The sequence below is a fragment of the Aquarana catesbeiana genome, linkage group LG12, assembly GCF_042186555.1.
Source record: "Aquarana catesbeiana isolate 2022-GZ linkage group LG12, ASM4218655v1, whole genome shotgun sequence".
Taxonomy (NCBI): Eukaryota; Metazoa; Chordata; class Amphibia; order Anura; family Ranidae; genus Aquarana; species Aquarana catesbeiana.
In genome coordinates, this window is record NC_133335.1 from 61,081,963 (window position 1) to 61,100,235 (window position 18,273).

Below are 18,273 nucleotides of genomic sequence, written 5' to 3' on the forward strand. Positions count from 1 at the left end.
GATCCCCACCGGCTACTGTGCTGGGAGTGCACAAGGAGCGCGCTCTCAGCAAGGCAAGTTGTAAACACAGGGCCCCATATATGCGGCCACACAGCATCAAGGCCCACCTGCCGAAAGGCCGCATATACAGTAGGTGTATGGCCAGTGCCAAGGGGTTATCTAGCAATCAAAATTTACTTCCCCATGTGGCTACCCGTTGATTGAATGGGTTGTTGAATAGAGATCAATGATTCAAACTGGAAGAGATAGTTTAGAAAATAAAATCGATCAATTATCGAAGCAATGGCTTGCCAACCTCAAGATGCCCACCTGCCACTAGGAAGAGGAAATGAGGACAAGGTAGTCTCCTTCAAGAAGACTACTTTGTTTTTCAAATGTTTCAAATGTTTTTCTTGATCTTGGGTAGGGAAGGGTTAGATTTTTTTTTTTTTTTATGGCTGTGCTGTTTTTTTTCTCAATGTGCCCTATGCATGCACAATGACATCACTGGCTAAAGCCCATGTGAATATCTCCTAAACTGAATTTTTGGCCGATATTTATAGTAAGACTTATTATAGGCACAAAATTGAACTAGAGACTGTACTACCGCTTTAACTATAAATGCCATTAGAAATATCTGGTCATTTTGGTGACCCTTCAGACAGGATTATTTATATAAAAAGTCACTTACCTGCTCCATTCTCTCCATAACCCAGATGTGGTGGGATGATTATTCTCCTCCACTCTCCCACACAAACGCCCTGCAGGCCAGAGTCCATGCCTGCAATAATGTAGCCCATTCCGATGTATGTGTTGTAGGTTGTGTTTCTTGAGTAGCTGTGCAGAACACAATACACATTTGTTAGGGATATATCCTGCATTTGACAAGATGGGTCATTATTTAAAGTTATAGTAGACCATGCAACTAGTATGTGGCCCAGCACTGTGTAGCCAACATAGTGTTTTATGTAGGTGGCAATAGTGTTTCCATACATACATACTCTGGGAAACTTTTGAAGACTATTATGAAGAGACACAGGAGCCTGCATGTCTAGAGAGATGGCCTTCAAGTTGGGGAATAAGGAGACAGGGGACCCTTAACGATTTTGATATGGGGCCCTATCACACACACATAGTTACAGCATGGCGAGACCTAATCTCATGTTGCCATTTTACTGGCTTTCTGTAAGCCTTTGTGGAATCTTACACAATCATACAAGCTACACTAATCCAGCGTGAAAAATCTGCCTCTGTGCAGGAGCTTCCTGTAATGACTGGTCACTGCTGCTTTCTCTCTTTGTGCAAGGTGACTGGGCTCATCTCCGCCCCCTCCTGTAGTTTTCTGCAGACAGCCTGTTGTGGGTGGGGCCTAGGGTGACCACGTTTCAAAACTGCCATTCAGGGACACCCCCCAAGCATGCACCAGTCGGTGATGTCACAAGGGGGTGGTGCCACCATGTGACATCACCGGGTGGCCCCTTCCCTTACTGTTTAAGAAATGTCACTTGCAGTCGGCGGGTGGCCGTGCTTGAGAGTGAAGCAGGGTTTATATGCTACTTAGTGCCTTAGATAGAAAAAGCATTTGAAATTTGTTTCATGTATGTAAGCTCAACATTGCAGGTACAGGCGGCCACTTAGTTTAAAAAAGTGTAATTGTTCTTTCAACGTCAGGCTACAATACATGAAACAAATGCTCTTCATATCTAAGGCAATAAAGTTGCATATAAAAAAAAACCCTGTTTTTTACACAACAAAAGGAATACAAATGACCCGAGGGATCTGGAGTAAACATTGCACATACACCAACCCACCTGACCACTACACTGCCCTACCTGTCCACTACACTAACCTACCTCTCCACTACTCCCACACATGTACAATCCAGGTAGATCGGTGGATTTTGCTCACCAGTCTCCAGGGCCTCCATGATGATCACCCATCAGATGAGTGCCCTCCCCCAGCCGTTCCTCGGTATGTCCCCGCCGTACGCTCGTCTGCACTAAGCGCCGCCCCCTCCCCCTCATGCATACATGGGCCGCCCGAATCCCGCACCTGAGGAATCATGGGGAACAGGCTCTACCACAGGAGTCCCTTGGTGGGAGGAGGGTGCTGCAGAGCAGTGCCTTGCCCCGGGATATGCCTCATTGAAAGTGTATGGTGGGGCTGGAGGAAACACTAGTTGGCACAGTTGGGTCACTCTTGGGACAGCAGTCATGGCAGCATAGGAATGATGTTGCACTCGGGAGAGAGCACTGGCTGCCCCCCACGCTACACCACTGGGGCTGCCCGGGCCAGATGACGTCATTGGCAGAATCGCTGATGGACTGCATCAGTTTCATTCCGGGACACTGCATTGCCCCGGAATGAAGGTGCTCGGGACCCGGGACAGACCTGCCAAATGCGGGACTGTCCTGGGCAATCCGGGACACATGGTCACCCTAGGCCTGCTGGGTCCCTCCCACAGCTCTACTAATGCCATGTGCAGCACAGGGAAGAAGAGTTCACCACTTTAGTGCCCTCCAGAACTTTATTGTGGAATAAAAGAAATAAATTATACTCACAAAGCCAGTGTAAATAATAGCATTGTATATAACCCACGAAGCAGAAGCAAGCCCATCACTGAACTCCTTAGGTACAAGTAATAGTACCCTCTGATGCATTTCTGGAGGACATGCCCCTTTCTTCAGAGCAGAACTGAATGTTCTCCGAAACGCATCAGCTGGTACTATCATCCACTTGTACCTAAGGAGTTCAGTGATGGGCTTGCTTCTGCTTCCTGGGTTATATACACAGCACCATCATTCACAATGGCTTTGTTTTTTATCCCTCAATAATGTGCTGGAGATAATCCACTAGGCATTTGCTCCCTCTCTCTTTTTTTGTTTGCTCAGTTACACGGTTCACTAGTCTTAAGAGGGCTGTAGTTCCTGGATTATCCAGTGTGGGTTGCGTAGTGGTCACCATTATCAGAAAAATGATCAAGAATGGCATAGGTAAGGATACAGCTAAACTACAACATAATCACGCACGTGAATGTGCTCTGAGGGTGTAGGATTATACTAAAAAGTCCAAAGATATCTGTGGCAGCTTATCATTGAGACTCAATCTCTGCAACATATAAAGGACACATCAGAGGGCACCAACTAAGTGCAGTATTATAATAAAGTATTTTCCTATATACTGCACTTATTTGGCGTCCTCTGCTGTTATCAGAATATGTCAAGTATCCATTTCCTTATAGCACTATATCAGGGGTAGGCAATCCCTGCCACGCAAAGCCTCTTTTGCCGGCACCCGAAGCCCTCCCTAATAGCAGAGCAGTGCAGGGAAGTGTCAGTGAGACACTAATGCATTACAACCTCACAATTCCCCATGCCGCACCTGCACTGGGGGGAAGGCACTGTGCCCCTACACACTGTAAACAATGGGAAACATTGATTGGTTATCTAACTTTGCTGTAGCTGCGATCGTCAGCTCTTGTGATGGGGTAGAGATTGGGTGCAGTTCTGCTAGGGGGACTGTCCCTGTTTGCAGGAGGAGGAGGACTGATTGGCCACTGCCAATCATAGTCCTGCTAGCTCCACCCACCATCTGGAGGAAGACGACTCGCTTGGTTGCCACTACCAATCTCAGAAAGAAGGGATTTCACTGTGATTGAGAAAACCCCAATCAGGTGACAGTTTGTGGAATTATTGTTGAGCGTCTGGGAACTTTGCTGGATAAAAAAAAAAAAAAAAAAATCACATCCAACTTTTTCTCAGCTGTGGGGGCTTGATCTTGCATACAGGCCCACTGCTTTCACAAAATGCCCCAGACCTGAGCTTATCATTGTACATCCATTCCAGATGCTTCTATGTGACTTCACATACAAGCACGTGGGCTGGATGCGAGAGGTGGAGCATGCTGTGTTCCTGTGCTGCTTACAGTAACCTGGAACACCAATAAAGTAATTTGCACATTGTATCAGTGTGATCCAATTTTTTGTCTACATAGTCCTTCCATATATAACAGATCTACCTGGAATCAAAGAACGTTCCATCCATAAGGGTGCCATTATAATGGTAGCGGACGAAGTCTCCCGTAACTGCCTTGCGCTTACACGGCTGAGGGATGATTTGGTTCTGTACGGTGATCCCATCTTTTGGATTGTGAAGGTCAATCAGAAGGACGTGAAAGACCAGAGAGGCATGTGGAGGTATGACTGTTCCTGGAAACAGAAAATAAACTGATGTTATAAGATTTCTAACTCATCTTAGAACAATCTTTAGCTAGTAACCCTATTCATATTGATCTCTAGCCAAAGAGCTAAATAAACACAATTATGGGAACAGTTTAGCCTTTCAAAGATTTAGTAATTCCGTTTAGCCAATTCTTCTGATCCAGGTGCCCCTACCAGACAGCACAGCCAGGTCCCTACCAGACAGCACAGTCTGGTCAAGAATACACCCCCATCCTGCTGGATTGGACAATGAAGGGGTTGCAAGAATACATTGATTAGGTCAGCCTTTGACCCACTCTATCCTGTTTGTTTAGATATACAGGCTCACTAATGCAGCTACAATACAATTAGACATTATTCATATGAAAATAGAATGAAAGTGGAACTAAACCCATCAAATTAACCATTTCTCAAAACCGTTATCATTCCTGGCATGCCAGGAATGATAAACGTCACAGTTGCTTGTGTTCTCAGCGAAACTGTCAAGCCATTCAATGGCTGGTGTCATTACTGATCACATGTGCAGCACCATGCCAACTGCAGATCAAATACAGGCTAAGATGACAGCTTCCTTGGCTGTGAAATATTGGAGGGTTTAGTTCCCCAATAAAGTGCTTGTAAACCTCAGACGTAAACCTCAGACATAAAGCATGAACAAAGCATATCCCTCTATAGGGTGTACTTATCTCAATCTAGAAAAACTAACTGTCAGCTATCAGCATGAATCACTTCTGACATGTTTTCCTGATACTAAGTTAAAAAGTGATGGGGAAGGAGCTTTAGCACACAGCCTGTGATTGACAGCCTCAGCTCTGTTCCAGTGTGCTATGTGAAGGGGGGCCTGTCTCTTCAGCTCTCAGAGCTCTCCTGAGTTCTGCAGAGTGCAAGTTCATCTCTCTGTGTCCTTTTTTCCCCCTGAGAGCTCAGACAAGCCTAATAAATGCTGTAGAGAAGAGAAGACGGCAGATAAACAGGTACAACTTATGTAGGAGGATTTTTTTTTTAAATCCCTGTGTATCACCTGAGGCCAGTCACTTCCCTGGGTATATGTGAGGGTTTACAACCACTTTAAGTATTTCTGTCTCTGGAACTTTGCAATTACCATATCCTTTTTCTGCGTAAGCCAAAAATGGTGGGACGATGACTTTTCTCAACTCTCCAGCACACATGCCCACCAGACCTTGATCCATGCCTTTAATCAGCCAACCAGATCCAACATACGTGTTATATGTGCTAGAACGACTGTAACTAAAAAAGGGAGAGAAAACATGATGATATTATTCATGTGTTATTTTTTTTTTTTAATGAAAGAGTAAATCTAGGCAACGAAAAAAAATAAATAAGCAAAAAAAATTCACTCCCTGGACTGCGATCCAATAACATGGTGCTACAGTCAGATTGTTCACCTTGGGCTCACTTGCCCACCATACCACTGAAAATCATAGAACCTTGTGCAATCTGCTGTTTTAGGATGCCATGGCAGCCAGTCACATGACATGACTTTTGTACATGGACCCTCCCCTACAGGGGCTATGTGGTCACGTGACCAGCCACAGTGGCATCCTAAGGACAGGTACCTTAGGTCAACTTTAACCTTTGAACACATTCAGGGTCTGGCGTATTATCCACAGTGATCTGACTTCGCCAGACAGCGGGGAACCTACCTGGTATTCACTTCCTTTGGCTTAAAAACCAGAAGTCCTAAGGAGCAAAGTGGTGACCCTTGTTTGCAACTTTCAGTAGCGAGTGGAGTATACCCTTAAACTATCTACTTGAAGTTACTGCCAGTTAGGCAGATTTATTGTCTCTAATTATGCATGGCAGCTAGCATGAGCATTGGGAATCACCACTGAGCAAACTAATCATTTGATTGGCTCTAAACGTTCACATGCTCTAGTGTAACAGCCCTACCCAAGCCATGCCATACATGAGGAAAGAAGGGGAAATTTATATCTCACGTCATTTGTAAGCAGCCAGTTGTTAAGGAGCAGTCAGGGATGTCTCTTTTGTGGCCTGTTAAATCTCCACCCCCCCCAAATTGCCCCTCCCAGCATAAACAAACCCCTAACATTCCTACCAGCACAAATTCCCACCCCCCCCCCCCCCCCAAAAAAAAAAAAAAAGAAATAAAAAAGTCCCCTCCTTACCAGCACACATTCCCTCCATCCTCTACCACATCACCTCTTCCAGCACAAACCTCCCCCCCAAATCACCATTCACCATACCCCCTGATTTCCCTTCCTAGAACAGTTCTTATCCCCTGCCACCCTCTAATTCCCCCTCCTAACACAAATCCCCCCCCCCCCGCCTCCCACCTCACATGATACCACAGTGCCCAAGGCAGCCGTCCCTTTTGCCCACCCCTTGTCCCGGCCCTGCATCTGCCTGCTCATAGGCTTACAAGGAGCCTGATCACACAGCCTGTATTAAAAGGCCCATAACAGCAACTATGGCTGCTCAATTTAACTTTTACTCCATTTATAGGGGGCAGGGTAAAAAAAAAAAAAATTAACCAAAACGTGCTAATGCTTACATGAAATCTTCGAGATTCGAGATGGGTTTACATATACTTTATTTAAAAGGTAATAAACAAAGGTTAATTCAGGGTTAAAAAAAGACTTGAACCTCAGGTGTAGGAAGGTTGGTGGGTTGAAGTGTTAGGGTCAGCTTCAGGGGTCTAGGGGGATTAAGGCTAGTCGTATAGGTTTCAATTTCTCTCATTCAGCACCACAAATATGATGTAAATAGAATCCTCCATCTAACAGTGTGAACCTGTACTGCCGGCCACTGTATTCAGACAGCCGCAGCACTCATAGTTGTCTGAATACCTGAACAGTGACTGTATCTGATAAAATGCAGTCACTGTTTGGCTAATAATTTTCCTTCAATTTTAAAGCAGACCTTTGGTGAGCAGGGTGGTGCTAATAGGGCCACCCACAGCTTGAGTGTTAGCCAATTCAGCAAGAATCAGCAGCTGTCCAGCTAAAGATCTCACTTATTCTCTTTTGTTTGTTATCTGCACCCAAAACGCAATGTCAAGCACCACATAACCCCAGCTTTTCAGTACCATAAACCAATGTATCATTCATATAGTTTGTAAACATATAGGTCTATAAAAATGCATAAGTAGCATAATCCAAAGTGCTTGCATCATTCTGTCCTATTACCTTGAATCAAAGTAGGTTCCATCCAGCAGAGTTCCGTTATAATGATATCTGACAAAATCAGAGTCCTGTACAGTCCTGTTACAGTTGCTGGGTTTTTCTAGAGTTGTGATATGAACTTCGTCTTTCTTATTCCAGACATCCACCAGGATGATGTCAAAGTAGAGGGTGGCATCCGCAGGGATCATTCCGGCTAGGAAAGAGGACAGATTTCTCATAATTATAAACATTTGTGTCAATTCCATGAGTCTACATATCCAGTCCATATTAATGGTCCATATTATTATGGTAATCGCACTGTAAGCAACAAAAGAAGAGTTGAAATTCAAGCACCACACCACTGCTAAGAAGTCCACATCTAACTTTATTCCATTAAAGATCACGGGTACAATTCAAAAAGTAGCCAGTGCATTTCAGGGGGTCCAAGGGCCCCCTTCATCAGGGCTGGTCTGGCAACAAAGTGAACAAACCAGAAGTGAACTGGACCTACAATAGTACTACATTACCCTTGTAGGTTCAGTTCACTTCACTTCACTGGTTTGTTCACTTTGTTGCCAGTCAAGCCCAAATGAAGGGGGCACCTAGACTCTTGAAACTTATTCGGTTACTTTTTGAATCATACCCCTGACCTTTAATGGTGTCAGCAGTGATGTGGTGCTTCAATTTTAACTGGTGCTTCAATTTTAACTCTCATTACTTTACACTACAAGCCAAGGAGACTGTGGAGAACCTCTGGGGTGTAGAAGCTGCCTGCCCAGGAACCAGATCATTTACCCCAACAGTAATACCTTAAGATAACAATACCAATAAAATAAAAATATGGGTCCAGCGCTATCCTTCCACTTTCCTCAACATGTCTATGATCATGTCAGGCCTTAACATCTGAAGCTGCTCTTTGAGAGAGAGGACACAATCCAATGGGAAAGACCAACTACAGTGGACCCTAAGCAGAAGAACCACCTGGGCTCTTCTCAATGCCCATCCCTCTTAAACACTAATTTGTCAGGGTTAGAAGGTCAATATACCCTCTACTTAAAGCCAGCTAAGGCCAAGCTCTTTCTTGGTGTAGACCTCCATCTTACCACTACTCCTTGATATGTCCAACCTGCTTTTATATTGTGCCAGCTATACACTCAGTGATATGAATGCTCTTGGTGCCCCTTGCACAACGCTTAAAAACCCTGCCATGGCATTGGTCCATGTCCCGGGAGAAAAGTCTGGTCAGACTACAGAAGGGCTTGGCCAATGAGCAGTTAAAAAGGCCAGTTTCATGTCCCCAGTCTGAGTTTTGAAGTTGGTTGCCTAAGCAATGGCAGTCTGGATAGGAAATGAGGGGGAATCTCACCATATTGGACACGAATGGCAAATACAAATTGATAGATCAAGCGATAAAGGAAGTCAATGTTATATGCAAATTTCCTGTACAAGTTGACCTTGGCTCCAGCCCTCCCACCTATAGGTCAGTCAGGTACTCTATCACATTAAAAGACAAACAGAAATTCTAGGGAGGCAGTGCAAAGCTCGACTTTTCCCCCCAAAAAAATCAACATCTAAATTCATCTGCCTATATCTCTTTAAATCTATGAAGTGTGTACTGGTGTCATGGAAAATTACAATACTGGTGTCACAGTAAAGGTTTGCCTTAAGACTGTCCTTCTAGTTGAGCCTCCAAAATCACCTTATCTGAACAGGGAAGAAGGGGGGATAAGGGGGATCAGTCCTCTGACCCATCCAGTTGTCTTTGAATTTAACCTTGAACAATTGAACACTGTTTTAAGCAGAGCAGCTGAGAATACAGGGGGGGGGGGGGGGGGGCTAGGGCTGCACTTGCTTCTGAAAGTGGAATTACAAAATGTTTCATATCTACCTGACTAACCAAAGTAAAAAACGTTTTTAATTTGTTAGTTCTGAATGTAATAATAATAAAAAAAAAAAAAATTATTAAACACATACAACATATAACATATACGTTTTTCGGTCATTTCCTGAATATAAAAGTACATAGCCTCAACTCGCAAAGTTATCACACCAGAAAAAACACATTTTCAAAAAAAAAAATTAAATGTTTAAAACTTTGCCCAATGAGATTTGAAAATTCTAGTCACATGGGCACACTTTACGATCCTTACCCTTGTGTTAAAGCTTTGTGAATTGAGCGTTGACAAGATTGCATGGTGAACATGAAGTATTGTACTTACGCACTCCGATGCTGCCATAACCCAGATGTGGCGGTACAATTAATTTTCTCCTCTCGTTCACGCACATACCCAGAATCCCTCTGTCTAAACCGGTGATGAGACGCCCAATGCCAACATATCCAGCGACTGCGAGCCCTCTGTCGTAGCTGTGGAGTTCAGAGACAGAAGAATTAGAAAAATCATTTGTATCGGATATTTATTTTTCGGGCGCATTTCGGTTGCAACCACGAGCTGAGACGATAAACACTGTAGTTATTACAAATTAGCATAGCAAAGCGTGGCTTTGTGCAGTCCTAAAGTTGGCCATACACTAGGAGATTTTCAAACAAATATTCGTTTAAATATTAGTATCAAGCTAAAATCCCTGTTTTCATCAAGAAAAGTGGACAAAAAACAAACAGGGGAGGACTATTGTGTCTCAAAATCTTGGGCCTGGACAGGCAGGAGATTCTTTAATTGGATGAGGTAGAGAGGACAGCGTGGTGGCTTCACGCTTTCCACCTTATCCAATAAAGAATGCCTTATGTACAGGGCGTTCTATGAATGCTCCCCCCCAAGTTTGATGGATGGCATGCCCTACCAAACTCAGCCTGATTCCCAGAAGAACCCAGGTCCCCCTGCTGACCCAACAGGGCTGTGCCTGGGATGGAAGGGCTGGCTGTACCCCCTATCAGGGTCCCAAGTTGTATTATAACAAGTACCAAGAACCAATCTCACACAGGATGCTGACTCACTGTCACCAAAACTACACCAGTTAATGCAAGATGAAGTGAGCTCTGCTCTCCACCCATGGGAGAGGTCCCATTGAGGAATACCTTGGATATGATAATGCAAAATTGTGTACTGCTGTCAAGGGTCCTGAATGAGGTCTCAGACCAGTTACTGATGATTTTACCAAGTGAGAGGTTTGTCCATCCACAGGAACCCTGAGGTCACTGAAGATGTTATCGTCGTAAGAGGCCCTTGGGCTAGAAGTTTTATATTCAACGATTAGTCACTGTGACTAGTACAGATCTGAACATGTCCTGGGAGACACAAAGATTTCTTATTCATTCATGTTAATACATGCTTACCACTCCTAACTCTGATATTCCACCAGACCAGCATACTCCATTACTATTCTGGGCAATGGAGATCAGATGCCATAGCACTGGTTCATATACCTAGAAGAGCATGCCGGGGTCTATGCAAGAAGGCACCATCCTAGGGGGAAAGGTTGGAAGGGACCAATATAGACAATTCAATGTGCCCATGGTGTCCACTGTCCACCTATAGCCAGGATTAGAGGAGTCCTTTGCTGCATGATCATGTGCTGACAGCAAACATGTTGAAAGCAGGAGAGAGCAGAGGGGTGACCTTCTCTTGGTGCTGCTGCTCCTTTGTCCAATGCCAAGTTGTGGGGTGTGTTCTTGACCAAGGGGTGCTGTTCCTGCTTCAGTGGAGGTCCAGGACCTGGTGGGCTACCTAGATCACTGGTTATAAGATCACATCCTTTGGCAGCTAAAACAATTTTAATATTTGTGTTGCACCTTTTTACCTGGAGTTCAGTTTTCACTTTATAATATGTAGGAAAATAACCATTTTATTTATAAGAAAAAAACGGAATAACATTGATCAAGAGGTGTATTTAAAAAAAAATAAATAAAATATAATAGCAGAGCTATTTCCCCTGTGAAACTGCATGCACATTTGTTCTTTGCAAATGGGACAAAGGTGAATATGATTGGGCTAATATATCTCTACAAGTCAAATGTTGTTTATAGAGTGAATCAGGAAAACACAGCATTATGGCCACTAGATATAGCGGATGATCATAGCAAATAAGTATTTAATTCCTTTAAGTGTTGGCTCCATCTAGTGGCCATAATGTGGTATTTTCCTGGTTCACTCTGTTCTATATGAATGAAAAACAATCGACCCGAGAAGAAAACATGGGGCTTGGTATATATTCTTGGCACACCTCAGTGACGGGATGAATGAGCTGCCGTGCACATGTGCAGGAGTTACGTCATCCTGGCTTGAATGTAAAGATGGTTGAAGATCCTGAACCTGGAAGAAGTGGAAAAGATACCAATTCTGGTGAAGGAGCTCATGGACCTCAAATTGACGGAGGGTTGGAAAGTATTGGAAGGTTTAATTTGGGTAAATCTGGGAATCTGTTGGAATGGCTGTCACTTGCTACAATATACTAGTGCTGCTAAACAATGGCTGAATTTGCTAGGATAGGATAATCTAATCATTTTTCAGCTCAGTCGATATTTTAAAATAACTTTTGTCAACCTGGGTGATGCTTGCAGGGTCACTCATGGATTGAATTCTGGCTGATTCAGCAGGAATCAGATGACATTTGAGCCGTCTATGGCCAGGTTAAAGAAGATCCCTCCCCTATGATGTGAACAAGGGGCCAGGGGAGGTGCTCTGTAGTTCTGCCCTTTGGTGAAAATGTTGCTCCTCTACGTGTATGCGCGAGTCAGTATTGTCACCCTATGACAGGAAGTGTGTTTCCAGCAGGATCACCAAGAAAAACAAAAACAGAAAAAAATCCTGAAACAAAAATTACGAATGCCACAAAATCTAATGGTGACCATACACGCTTCAATTGCAACATCCAACTGTCAAAACGATCGAAATGTCAAATAGCCATAACTTCCCGGTTTCATTTACATCGGTTTAGATCAGTGGTCTCCAAACTGTGGCCCAGGGGTCAGATGTGGTCTTTTGCTTGCCCTTGGGGCACTATTTCCCCCACTGAAACCAACGACGGGGCACTATTCCTCCCACTGACATCGACGGGTCACTATTCCTCCCCTGACACCAACGACGGGGCACTATTCCTCCCACTGACATCGACGGGTCACTATTCCTCCCCTGACACCAACGACGGGGCACTATTCCTCCCACTGACATCGACGGGTCACTATTCCTCCCCTGACACCAACGACGGGGCACTATTCCTCCCACTGACGCTGACAGGTCACTATTCCTCTCGCTGACACCAACGATGGGGCACTATTCCTCCCACTGATGCTGACAGGTCACTATTCCTCTCGCTGACACCAACGACGGGGCACTATTCCTCCCACTGATGCTGACAGGTCACTATTCCTCTCGCTGACACCAACGACGGGGCACTATTCCTCCCACTGATGCTGACGGGTCACTATTCCTCCCACTGACATCGACGGGTCACTATTCCTCCCCTGACACCAACGACGGGGCACTATTCCTCCCACTGATGCTGACAGGTCACTATTCCTCTCGCTGACACCAACGACGGGGCACTATTCCTCCCACTGATGCTGACGGGTCACTATTCCTCCCACTGACATCGACGGGTCACTATTCCTCCCACTGGCACCAACGACGGGGCACTATTCCTCCCGCTAAAACCAATGACGGTGACAGGGGACTATTCCTCCCACTGACAATAATGGGGCAATATTCCTCCCGCTGTCACCGACGATGGGGTACTATTCCTTTCACAAACACCAATAATGGGGCATTGTTGCGGACGCCAGGACATTTTCTACTCCCACTGGCCACATTCCGGCCCCTCTAAAGTCTGAAGGACAGCAAACTGACCCTTTGTTTAGAAAGTCTGGAGACCCCTGGATTAGATCAAACTGAATTGATTGGTCATACGATCATATTTGGATTGATTGGAGTTTGAGGTTGCATGGTGGATACAGAGATGCAATCAATAACTTATTATATCTTCCAACTATGGATCAAAACCCAGTTCCTTGTGTGTTTTCTTCAACTCTCCTTTAGGTTTCCCTGTGATTGTGTGATCGAGCCCCCTAGTGGGGTGAAGAGGGATGACGCTGTACAGACTTATGTGGTCTTCTTTGTGCTGCAGGCACAGCTTGGCTCAGCCACGTCTACAAATAGACAGAAGCTGGCCGGCTCCCCCCCAGCTCCCCCCACACACTGCGCTCCCCTCCAGCTGTGTACACTGTCAGTACTACTACCCGTGGCCTCCATGTACAGACGGGGGAGGGGCAGCAAGAAAAACACTCCATGGAACATGCTAAACGTATCAGATGTAATACTGCGCAGGATATATTCTACCGATAACCAGGCCACTGCATTCCGCAATGCAACACTAAAGATGGCCATACATTGTACAATCAGATTGTACCATCTCCTAAATCTTCCAACAACCAAGTAGTGGGTGCACCTGATTGAAAGTCGAATAGATTTTTTCGATTGGCCCTCACATTCTAAAGCGGACCATACACTATACAATCAGATTGTACAATGTTCCTAAAGGATGACTAAAACTGTTATAATGCCAAACCTACACAATCCATTCAATTTGTATTGCATCAGGCAGGCCCTTGCACTACATACTTGTTGGTAGACGGAAAGCTCCCCACACATGTACAATCTCCATGAAATCTACCAAGTATATAGTGCAAGGGCCTGCCTGATTGGATACGATTTGATTGGATGGAAGAGGTAGGTCCTCCTACTATATCATTTTGGTAGAGCTAAAGTTGATTGTATGATCAGATTGTATAGGGTGCCTAAAGAACATTGTACAATCAGATCGTATTGTGTGTGTGGCCAGGGTAAAGCAGGTCACACACTACAACTGGATGGTACAATCTTTATCAGATTTCTGCTGGCCATACATGGAACAACTTTATATAGAATAGAACTGTTGATCTGTCAAGGAGAAAATACGATGGAAGGGAATGTTTGATGATGATTAAGGATGAGTTTCGGTGAGTTCGCACAGCCCACGTGCAGAGCCCGCCAGGAAGTCGGCACTGCGCTGCACTGATCACAGGCAGTGAGACATTGTCCCGATGTGCGCCTGCAGAGATCGGGACAATGTCTCACTGCCTGTGATTAGTGCAGCGCAGTGCCGACTTCCTGGCGGGCTCTGCACGTGGGCTGTGCGAACACGCCGGAACTCATCCTTAATGATGATCTTATTGAATTATCTACTTTCCTACGATTTAAATTTTCCACTTGGGTCGATCAGAATCATTTAATTCTGGTTGTACAATCTCCCTTAGATCTACCAGCAACTATGTAGTACAAGGGCCTGCTTGACAGGATGGTCACAATTTATGAGCCAGTGGGGTGGGCTCCTGATCACATGGTCACCAACAGCCAATCGCAGTGATCACATGACTGGGAACCCCATGTAATGACTAATGGCGTTACAAACTTTTAAAGGGTCGGCTCACTCGCCCTGAAAAGGGTTCAAGAGATGGTAGATTCAGATTGTAACATGGATGAATGGATCTGCCAACACGTATGTAGCATTTAACTTTTATCCAATGGAAGTAGGTCCTCATGCTGCATAGTTTTGGTAAATCTAAGGGTACTCACGCACACTACAATCCATATGTATAATAATGACAAACCTAAACAATCTTTTGTTTACATCCAACCACACAGGCCCTTATTTTATACGGTTGTTGGAAAGTCTAAAGAGGATCAAATTGTACATTGTGTGGTCAGCTTAAAAAGGTGGTCAATGTAAGGACCTACCCAAACAATCCATACAATTTATCCCCAATGAGGAAGGCCCTCACACTACACACTTGTTGGTAGGTCTAAAGGAAATTGTATAATCAGATTGTATAGTGTGAGGACAGCTTAAAGAAGTGTGTGTGTGTGTGTGTGTGTGTGTGTCAAAATAAAGCCACATATGGCCAGTTTAGGAACTGATTCTAAGGAAGACATAAGCCACCATCCCACAGACCTCCTAGAGCTTCTGGCAAACCTACCTAACTTCTATGGGGGCCAGAGGACATAGGCCAACAGTCCACAAACCTCATAGAGCTTCTGGCAAACCTGCCTAACTAGGCCAGAGGATATAGGCCACCATCCCACAGACCTACTAAAGCTTCTGGTCAACCTACCCAACTAGGACAGAGGACTTAGCCTGCCATCCCACAAACCTCCTAGAGCTTCTGGCCAATGCCATACTGTCAATCCAGGCCACTAGACAGCCATTTAAAAGGATGCTGCCTGCCTATTACATGGCATGCTGGGCCTTGTAGTGCAATAGCAGCTGGAGGGTCCTTGGTTGTCAAAGTATGACAAGTTTTCCCACATCTGCCCCTTGTATCACCATCTGCAGAAGTCATTGTTTATACAAACCAAACACAGGCCTCACATTACAACATTGTCCCAAGAAGATAGAAGGAATAAATCCCAATTCAGTGCTCAGTCTAGCAGAGATAAACCTAATTTTCTGCTTAAATTTCAGCACACACATTACAATTTGATTGTACAAATCTCCTTGAGCTTTACCAAAGCTATACAATATAGGGACAGGCCTAATAAACCTTTTGTGCATTTGTACCTAATCTGGCAGGCTTTACATAATTGATGGTATATTGTATAAAGTATGGTCACCTTAAGGTTGATTGTACAGTCAGATTTTATGGCAACCCCCTAAGTCAGCACAGTATGTAATACATTTTAGCAGTGCCTGCCACAATCAATTTAGACAACCTGTATTCTGATGCAAATAAGTTCAGTTTATTGCAAAAATGTCCAGCTTGCTGAAAGATCTCTGTAAGGTCATCTTGGGGAGGAGGCTCCAGTAATGCACCTGTGACCCTGAATCTGGGGGCTCCTCTAGGGTTTCAGGGGTTGCTGTGCTAGGTTGAAGAGCTAGGCGTCCCTCCATGATGGGTGTCTGGGCCATTGAGGATACAAATGGAGCACAAAGTAGGCTTGTGGCCGGGGAGACCCTGAGTGGAGGTGGGTTAGAGCCAGGACTCCCAGGTAGCTGAAAGTGCTCTTTGGGGTGTGCCCAATATTAGCTTAGGGCCTTTTTGGAGTGTGGCCTGTGACTCTGGATCTGGGGCTTCTCTAGGTTTTCAGGTTTGCTGTGGGTTAAAGAGCTAGGCATCCCTCCATGATTGGTGTCTGGGTCATGGAGGATGCAGATAGAGCACGTAGTAGACTGGTGGCCAATGAGACCTTGAGTAGAGGTGGATCGGGCTAAGTCTGGTGTGGGGGTGCAAGAGTCAGGACTCCCAGGTAGCTAAAAGTGCTCTTTAGTGTTTACCATACTGCAGTGGTGTGTCTAATATTATCTTAGAGCCTTTTTGGAGTGTGGCCTGTGACCTTGGATTTGGGGCATCTCTGGGGTTTCAGGGTTGCTGTGGGTTGAGAGCTAGGCATCCCTCCATGATGGGTGTCTGGGTTACGGAGGATGCAGTAGTAGACTCGTGGCCAACAAGACCCTGAGCAGAAGTGTATTGGGCTAAGTCTGGAGTGGCAGTGACAAAGACTTTCAAGTAGGCCTTGGTTAATGGCACCTGCGTGGTCTTGCACACGTGTCCTGCTCTCAGGCTCCTATTGGACAGATATCATGCAGGACCACCCATTCCCTGCCATCCCCTAGAACGCCATGTCCTAGTTGCCTGTTAACCGTTCTCCCGACCAGGTTTAAAAACAGGGGCCACACCACTGCCTTTTCTGCAATTTTTTTTTTTCCAGGTTGGGAACTACTAAGCCAAATTCTGGTCCCAACCAACTCCCGGGAACCAACTTTGAACATTCTCGGCACTGTATCGTTATGTATGATGGTGTCTGGGAGAAGTTCTAGATAACTAAAATGAGAAGGTGAACTAATATCATAAGAGCCATCACATGGCTGCTGATGTGCACTGGGAAGACCACAGATCCCATTGTATCGCACTTTTGTTTTCTAGTTAGAAGCAGGGATGCGGTGGTTTGCGCCGCAATCCGATGCGCTGAAAAAAAATAAATAAAAAATAAAAAAAAGTACATTGTGCAGAATTTTTGTGCAGTGGTACAAACTGACAAGAGAAAGGAGGCTTATTGCCCTGTCTTTGCTTTGTAACTACACTGAGAATCCCTACATCCCAACATGAGTGATGAGAATAAGCCCCAAAAGGTGCAATCCACTTAATACAAAGAGTGTCTTACCTGGCATCAAACTTCAGCCCGTCTTTCAGGGTGCCATTGTAATGGTAGCGGACAAAGTCACCCATCTGCACTTCTCTGGGACAGATCTTAGGGACATCATAACGGTCTATGACCACGTCTTCAAGAGGTCCAGAATCGCAGGAAACGCACAAAATAAGGACTTGGATCCAGACTAGGAGGCTGCTGAAGATCATGGCTGGAGAGGGAGATGACTGCAGTCTTCAGTGAGATGTTCTACTTCCCTTCATTGACTGCCAAGCCCCTGGTTAGAAAGGAATTTTTGTTAACGTGGAAAGCGGGGCTTCAGGCGGAGGGGGGAAGGGGGGAGGGGACTGGGAGTTTTCCTAAAAGTGAGAGACACAGAAAAGCACATTTAGGGTCTACAACCTGGACTATCAAACCTTGGATGAAAAGTCATGTATTTTCTAGTATTCTTGTGTGCAAGAAAAATAAAGGATTAGATTTAGAGGAAAAGAGAAAGGGCGAGGGGGGAGAAGGTGGGACTTGGCAGAGTACGGGACATGCGCAGGGTCCTAGCGCAGCTTGGAAACAAATGAATAAAATGTGAATGACACATGTAGAAAAGGGATTTTAAAGATAGGAAGTTAATATACTTCTAATAATTAAGTTAAAATAAAATACAATAAAAATTAAATGTAAAAAAAAGACATTTTTTATATATATATATATATATATATATATATATATGTATGTAGCGCTGGTAGATTTGCGATCTACCATATGTTAGGTAAATTTAGTAACTTGTTTGTTAAATAGGTTAAGT

At 44.7% G+C, this 18,273-nt stretch overlaps 1 protein-coding gene across 2 annotated transcripts in view; it reads right to left on the reverse strand.

Moving 5' to 3' along the window:
- The window catches only part of FKBP10 (FKBP prolyl isomerase 10), a 29,092-nt gene extending 11,089 nt beyond the window's left edge, over window positions 1–18,003 (reverse strand). The window contains exons 1-7 of one of the 2 annotated variants that reach the window (XM_073607902.1): window positions 17,877–18,003; window positions 17,490–17,751; window positions 9,561–9,706; window positions 7,366–7,555; window positions 5,301–5,446; window positions 3,997–4,186; window positions 671–816 (exon numbers count right to left, since the gene is read on the reverse strand). In XM_073607902.1, the coding sequence (XP_073464003.1) occupies window positions 671–816; window positions 3,997–4,186; window positions 5,301–5,446; window positions 7,366–7,555; window positions 9,561–9,706; window positions 17,490–17,683 (1,012 nt within the window). In that variant the 5' untranslated portion in view covers window positions 17,684–17,751; window positions 17,877–18,003. The remainder of the gene's footprint in view (window positions 1–670; window positions 817–3,996; window positions 4,187–5,300; window positions 5,447–7,365; window positions 7,556–9,560; window positions 9,707–17,489; window positions 17,752–17,876) is intronic. The other variant, XM_073607903.1, reaches the window with a different exon arrangement.
- Between the last annotated feature and the right edge of the window lie 270 nt (window positions 18,004–18,273).